Source organism: Alexandromys fortis, unplaced genomic scaffold, assembly GCF_014885135.2.
Source record: "Alexandromys fortis isolate MF-2015 unplaced genomic scaffold, M_Fortis_MF-2015_v1.1 scaffold_98, whole genome shotgun sequence".
Taxonomy (NCBI): Eukaryota; Metazoa; Chordata; class Mammalia; order Rodentia; family Cricetidae; genus Alexandromys; species Alexandromys fortis.
Genome location: NW_026068002.1, coordinates 3,745,647 through 3,752,815, shown reverse-complemented (window position 1 = coordinate 3,752,815; position 7,169 = coordinate 3,745,647). Strand labels below are relative to the sequence as shown.

Here is a 7,169-nt window from a genome sequence, read left to right as displayed (position 1 = left end):
GGGGGTGTAGCTCAGTGGTAGAGCGCATGCTTTGCTTGCATGAGGCCCCGGGTTCGATCCCCGGTACCTCCACTCCAACTTTGGGCTGGAGAGATGGCTCAGAGGTTAAGAGCATTGCCTGCTCTTCCAAAGGTCCTGAGTTCAATTCCCAGCAACCACATGGTGGCTCACAACCATCTGTAATGAGATCTTGTGCCCTCTTCTGGCCTGCAGGCATACACACAGACAGAATATCGTATACATAATAAATAAATATTTTTAAAAAAAAAGAGCAACCAGGAATGAGGCATGGTGGTGCATGCCTTTAATCCCAGCAATCAAAAGGCAGAGGCAGGAGGATCTCTGCGGGTTTGAAGGCATCCTGGTCTACATAAGTTCCAGGACAGCCAAAGCTACATAGAGAGATTTTGTCTCAAAAAAAGAAAGCATCCGGGGAAGCACGCGTTTTGTAAAGTGTCCATCATTTATTATTTATTAGCACCACACTCGGGGGTGGAGACAACTGAGGCTGGATTTCTGGGGCTTTCAGAGGAGCAGTGAAAAGAAGCACTGGTACTGTGTGCACCTGAGTCCTCGTGTGTGGACAGAAAGACATGTTGCTGCACAGTGATGACATCACAGCCTAAGTTTGCTAGGCAGCCCTCCTGTATGCCACCCCATGGCCATTCCCCAGATGGGCCGGATGGCCCATCCCCAAGCCCCATCACCCTGACAAAATAGATAGCTAATGAATCGGAAAAGAAGAAAACCAGGCAAGGCAAATTCCTTGAGCTTTTCCCAAAAGAGTCTTGAAAATAGTTTCCTGAAAGACATTCTATTGACACTGCCACAGTGAAAATGTCTCATTTGACTGTAAGCCAAATGGTCTTTCTCAGTGGGTCACAGTAAGCACAGCAGGTGGTGTGTAGAAGGACGTAAACAAGAAACAAGATTATTTATGAGCAATTAATTTTTACGAAATCAAAACTGTCACTTTTGTCCTATGTTCTCCCTTTTAGGAAATCTCCACCTAGAAAGAACTTTGCATTAAAGCTTTAATTATTTTAGTTACTTACTTTATTTTTTTATGTGTATGAGTGGTATGTACCACATATATGCTGGTGCCCAGTAGGTCCACCATGTGTGTGCTGGGCACTGTACCCAGGTACTCTGAAGAGCAGCGAGTACTCTTAACCATTGAGCTATCTCTCTAGCTTTTTTGGTTTTTTTGTTATTATTGTTTATAATATGTTGTATGTGTATGTGTGTATGTCACATATGTGTTGGTGACTAGAGAGAGCAGAAGTGGGTATTATATTCCTGGAGCTGGAGTTTAAGGTAATTGTGAGCTGCCTGAGATGGATACTTGGGACCAAACACCACTCCTCTGAAAGAATATAAAGTGCTCTTAACCACTGAGCTACCTTTCCAACCCCATTAATTCATTCTTTAAAAAATATGTGCTTGTCTCTGTATGTTGATCTTGGTGGCAGGAGAGGACACACTCTTCTACCTACAGTTCAACAATGTGTTCCTTGTTCTACAGTGTTCTCTTTCTTCTTGTGTTTGAGAAAAGCTTTACTATGGTAGCTACTTGCCTGGGTGCTAGAAAAACAAAGTTATTTCTCAAAAGTAGAAACGTGATTCTGTTCTTTCCTATCCTAACCTACCCTGTGTGGAAATTTGCTCGGCTTTTAGACTCCATTTCTTCATTAACAAAAGAAATGTCTACCCTGAAAGGTCCTTATAGGGTTGATGTCAGACACGCAGCCTAAAATCTGTAGCATCGTACATAGAGAGGTACACACTCAGTAGTGTTTATGTGTTGGGTTTGGAAGTGCAGTCCCCTCTTTGAACTACATTTCTCCAAATATTGAGGCACCCACAAAATAAGATCAACACCCAAGAAAGGACAAAGGAAGCAGTGGTTCTTGCTGGCCTCAGAAGAGCTGAAACTGTCGGTCTTTATTTTATGTATGTTTCATTTTAGTAAAAATACAGTCTCCCAAAGAAGGAGGGAGATGTGGATTCTGTGGGAGTCTGTGTCTCCGCTGAGCTCTGCCCCTCCTCTCTGCTCTACTTTGTGTTATAAATGGGAAGGTTTCAAGTGTTTAAAAAAATTCTGTAGGGGAAAAAGGTCTTGCTCCATACTGCTTTTCCTCATCAGTTCTAACCCTTAAGGACAGGGATTGCTTGAAGGGCTATAAAAAGATCTAGGTTTACCAATTACCAGTAAGTAACTGGCTGTTTGGGGCAAATGATTCCATTTCTATGCTCTCAGTTCCCTCTCCTGTGATTTGTGTAGCTTCGAAGGATAATGTCAAAGGTTCCTGTTGAAGTATAATATGAAAGGTTGATTTTTGTTTGTTTGTTTGTTTTTGTTTAGTTTGTTTTGATTTTCTTGAGACCTGATCTCACAAAGTCCACGCTGGCTTCAAAGTTACTACATAGCCAAAGTATGACCTTGAACTTCTGATCTTCCTTCCTTGTAAGTGCTGGCATTATAAGAATATACCACCATGCATAACTGCCTTTTAGTTTTAATTCTAGAGTTCCAGGAAACTTAAAAGCATCAATTGTTTGAGGAGCTAAAACTTTCTCCTCATTTCACCCCAGTAACCACGTTTGTCCGGGCCCACACAGCACGTGCACAGGGGGACACACACTGAATGTCTGAAGACTGAGTAAATAATTTAATTGTTGATTAAATGAAGATGGGGCTGGATGTGGCAGTACGCACCTTTAGCCCCAGCACTTAGGAGGTAGATGCAGGTGGATTTCTGTGAGTTCAAAGTCAGTCTGTTCCACATACTGAGTTCCAGACCTGCCAAGGCTATATAGTGAGACCCTGTCTCAAAACACCAAAACCACAACGTGATGCTAGGTTGATCAGGCCCTCTTGGCTCCGGGGACGGCTCCAGTGGACTGTGATGATATGTGGCTGAGCAGGAGAGTTTAAAAATAGCTTCTGCTCTACCAGAGGAGTTGGGTCCGATTTCCAGTACCCATATGACTGTTCACAGCTGACTGGCTGTAACTCCAGTTCCAGGGGATCCAATGCCCTCTTCTGTCTTCTGTGGGCATCGGGTGTACATGTGACAGACAGACAGACAGACATGCAGGCAGAACACCCATATACATAAAATTAAAATGTAAAAAAAATCCATTCACACATATAAAATAAAAATAAGTCTTTAAAAGATATGACAGTTCTTACTGATTGCAGTATTGCATGCCAGTAGCCTCAGCACTAGGGAGGCAGAGCATGTGTGGGTCAGGAGTTCAAGTCCATCAATACATGGAGTACTTGAGCTACGTGAATCCCTGTCTCAAGCCAGTCTTCCACACCCAACAAAGATCTGATAGCTCTTTGCCAGCTGATTTCTGTGGGATAATGGTGAACGCATCACCAATAGCATTCTAGCTGATTTGGACCAGGAGTTTTAGGTGTTATAGCCTCTCTGATCATTTGTACCTTTCAGCCATATTTCAATCCATCTCTGTTCTGCCTAACTTCCAGTTTGGGGTAAACCATGGTCCACAGCACTTAACTTACAATAACTTTGTGTGTGTGTGTGTGTGTGTGTGTGTGTGTGTGTGTGTGTGTGCTTAGGTTGTTTTAGTTTTTGAGACAATGTCTGGTATAGCCCAGGCTGACCTGTACTATGAGCCCTGATTTCCTTAGCTGCAAAGTGGAATGGATACTTTGTGAAATGTTGCTATAGAGCCAGGTCATACCCAGCAAGAGATCTTCACAGTGTGTGACGTAGTATACAATCACAGCATCCCCACCTAGCATCAAAGATGGCTCAGAAGGAAATCTACTAGAGAAGAAAGTAACTCTTCAACCTGGAAAACAGAACCAAAACAAGCAAAAAAGCAGTTTTGCCAACAAAAAGTCATAAAGGCCTCCCCTCCCCTTTTCTTAGGAAGACCTTTGCACACACATTTCCCTTTGCTCGGTAGACCTCCTCCATCAGATTATTTGTTTAAAACTCTGGTCAAGGGCTGGAGAGATAGCTCAACTGTTAAAATGCTTGCAAGCGTGAGGATCTAAGTTTGGTGCCCAGAATCAAGTAAAAAAAAAAAAATCAGGCTGGAGAGGTGATAATGGAGGATTCCTGGGAGTTGATGGATAGCCAGAATAACCTAACTGGGTGAACCCTAAGTCCCAGTGACTCTATCTCGAAAATCAAAGTGGAAGGGTAAGACAGTATTCTTGAGAAACATATCTGAGGTTGACCTCTGGACACCAGACACATTCAGGAACACTAGGCAGGTAATGGCTGAGAAGGACTGACAGACAAGTCAAGTTCCTTCAGATTCTAGATCGTCCAGTCTTGTGCCCCTAATAGAGTCTTGAAATAATATACTACTCATTTGTGTGGTTATTTTCCTTAGATTTGTCCTTTCCCCAAGAGTCATTTTCTCTGAGAACAAGACAATGGTGATTTGGTGGGCTTTCAATAAATATGGATTGAATGAACGAAAAGAAATTACCCAAGACTTGAGTAAGAATTTTAGGATACAAAAGAAAACACACACACACAGACACAGACACAGACACAGACACACACACACACACACACACACACACACACACACACCGTGGGGGTAGTGTGGGGTTGCCTCTCTAACTAGCTAGCCAAACCATTCCCCAGTTATTGGATTCCAAAAAAGGGGTGGGTTAAGGACGCAAGGTGGTCGATCGGATGAACAAATGGTCAAACCCGGGTGGAGACCCAGGCCTTAGCGAATGGGTAGGAGGCAGGTTGACCTCTCCACGGGTCCCCAGGGTCCTGCGTAGCACCACACGCGAGGAACCGAGGAATCGAGGAACCTCAGCACCCTGCCTCAGCCCCGCCCCAGGAGGTTTTGTCCCCGCCCGCTGGACCCGCCTCCCGGTCGGTCGGTACTAGTACCACAGACCTTGTGGAAGGTGAGATCCTCAGGTGACACCAAGAAGATGGAGTTCGCACCACTGAACACCCCACTGGTGCGGCGCTTGCAGGTGGTTGCCGTGCTTCAGTGGGTCATGTCCTTCATCTTGATAGGTAAGAACTCCGCCGAACCACACTCACCTGCCATTCTCACCCTACTGGTTCTCCGGTCAGCCAAACCAGAGGGCTTTCCCCTACCATGCTTTGGATTCTCTCTCTCTTGTGACAAGTAGCTTTGCCAACTTTATTGCCCTTCTGCTATTTTCTTTTTATTTCCTTCCTTCCTTCCTTTCATTCTTTCTTCTTTCATTTTTGGTTTTTCAAGACGAGATTTCTCTGTGTAGCCCTGGCTGTCCTAGAACTCTCTGTAGACCAGACTGGCCTCAAACTCAGAAGTACTCTGCCTGCCTCTGCCTCCCAAGTACTAGGATTAAAGGCATGCACCACTACGCCTGACTTTTGCTATTTTATTTCTAAAGTGAGGTGTGTCTTACCTACAACGGAAGGCACAGATTTTAAATATACAGCTGCATAAATTTGGGTAACTATACCCTCCCACATGTAATCATGAACCATCTAGAAAATGGGTGCTAGAGAAAGCTGCAGTTTAGCTCTGCAGGAGCTGGTAATTTGTTTCTGGATCCCTTGACTTATAAATGGGTAATGCCTCTAGGTGTTTAAAACCTGAAGCCTTTGTCGCCTCAATCTTAGGACAAAGAGTTACGTGCTTAGTGTTAAGTTTTCCTATTGTTCCTGGGTGCAGAATCATGCTTTTGTGCCTAGACCCAACAAGTACATGGTTGGGTTGGTTTTGTGAGCCTTCTTTTTGGAAATAATCCACTCAGGTGCATTCCAGAGTATTCTCAGGCTAAGGCGGGACAGGAACCAGATCTCTGTGGAGAGCTGTTGGAGGAAGCCTGTCCTTCGTGTGTCATGCTCTTGGAAGAAAAGAGAAAAGGGGGAATAACTAAGATCTTCTGTGGCTAAACTTCCCTAAAAGCAGAAATTGTCCATATGGGCCAAGACAATGAACTGCACGCTGGTTGAGCTAAGTTGTAATAACAACATTCAGCACATTACAGTTTTGCATGTTGGAAGTAGTTTCTTTCATTCCATGCATGCACACACCGATCTCCACCGTGACTACATATGAGGACCGCTAAAAGGATCTTCAACACTGGGGTGCCCAGGCTCCAGCCCTAGTATTTCCAGCTCATTTGTCTTGGAATGCAGCCTTCACTGAGACTTATAAAAACAAAAGCAGGAACAAAACTCTCCAAGTGCACAGCAAGGGCTAATGAATAGACAATTCAAGGCATTAACTAGCTCCTTAGGTCCTCACAGCCCAAACCCTGGAGGCTTGGCTAGCAGCACTGCATTCTGTTCTGCTCTGGACACCGTAGCGACAGTGTTCCCAGCATCCAGTACTGCCACTGAGCCCCCAAGCCCCTTCCACTATTAGCCACGCCATCCTCACAGCTACAGTGAGGCCAGGACTCCGTGCTGTCTGTATAGAAGAGGAAACTGAGGCAAAATAAATTACTCCAGGTCAGGCAGCTAGTGAGGGGAAAAAGCTGAATGCAAGCAAGATTGTTCTGCCTAAAGTCCCTGGTCCAGCCACTGGATGCCCACTCTGATGGTCTTGCTTTCTAACCCATCCATCACACAGCAAAGCTCAGAGAGTCCACTGTCCTTTTTCTCCATGGCAATTGTCACTGATGGCATCTGTAAATGTCTGCTGCTGGTTGGGAGAGGTCTATGTGGCCACCCTAGTGTGCAGGCTCAGAGAAGGAGCACCCAGCAGCTGCCCGACCAGGGCGGAATACCCAAGAGGACTTGTCACAGGATTGTTTCCACCCGTCACCCTCCACATGTCTCATGCCATCTCCTTAGCAATCCAGTAAGGGTAGGGTGGGATTGTCCCCTTTCCTCATGTTACACCGGGGAAACTATTGCACAGGGTCATGTGGCTCAGTTGTTGGCGGGAGGGCACCTAAACGACCTGCAGGTAGATTGCAGTTTTTTGTTGCAGAAGGCAGAGAGAAAGAAGTAGAGTCTCACAAACCGACTACCTTGGTGTCTTTCTTTTTATTTGCCTGGTTTTGCTTCTTTTCTTCTTCTTCTTCTTCTTCTTCTTCTTCTTCTTCTTCTTCTTCTTCTTCTTCTTCTTCTTCTTCTTCTCCTTCTCCTTCTCCTTCTCCTTCTCCTTCTCCTTCTCCTTCTCCTTCTCCTTCTCCTTCTCCTTCTCCT

At 45.0% G+C, this 7,169-nt stretch overlaps 1 protein-coding gene and 1 non-coding gene across 2 annotated transcripts in view; both read left to right on the top strand.

The window, feature by feature from the left end:
* Window positions 1-72, top strand: Trnaa-ugc (transfer RNA alanine (anticodon UGC)). Its single transcript has one exon. It is a non-coding gene; the product is annotated as a tRNA-Ala (tRNA).
* A 4,873-nt stretch (window positions 73-4,945) lies between these two features.
* Mogat1 (monoacylglycerol O-acyltransferase 1) overlaps window positions 4,946-7,169 on the top strand; it is a 38,405-nt gene continuing 36,181 nt past the window's right edge. Inside the window, exon 1 of the mRNA XM_050161094.1 lies at window positions 4,946-5,033. Coding sequence (XP_050017051.1) covers window positions 4,946-5,033 — 88 coding nt within the window. The remainder of the gene's footprint in view (window positions 5,034-7,169) is intronic.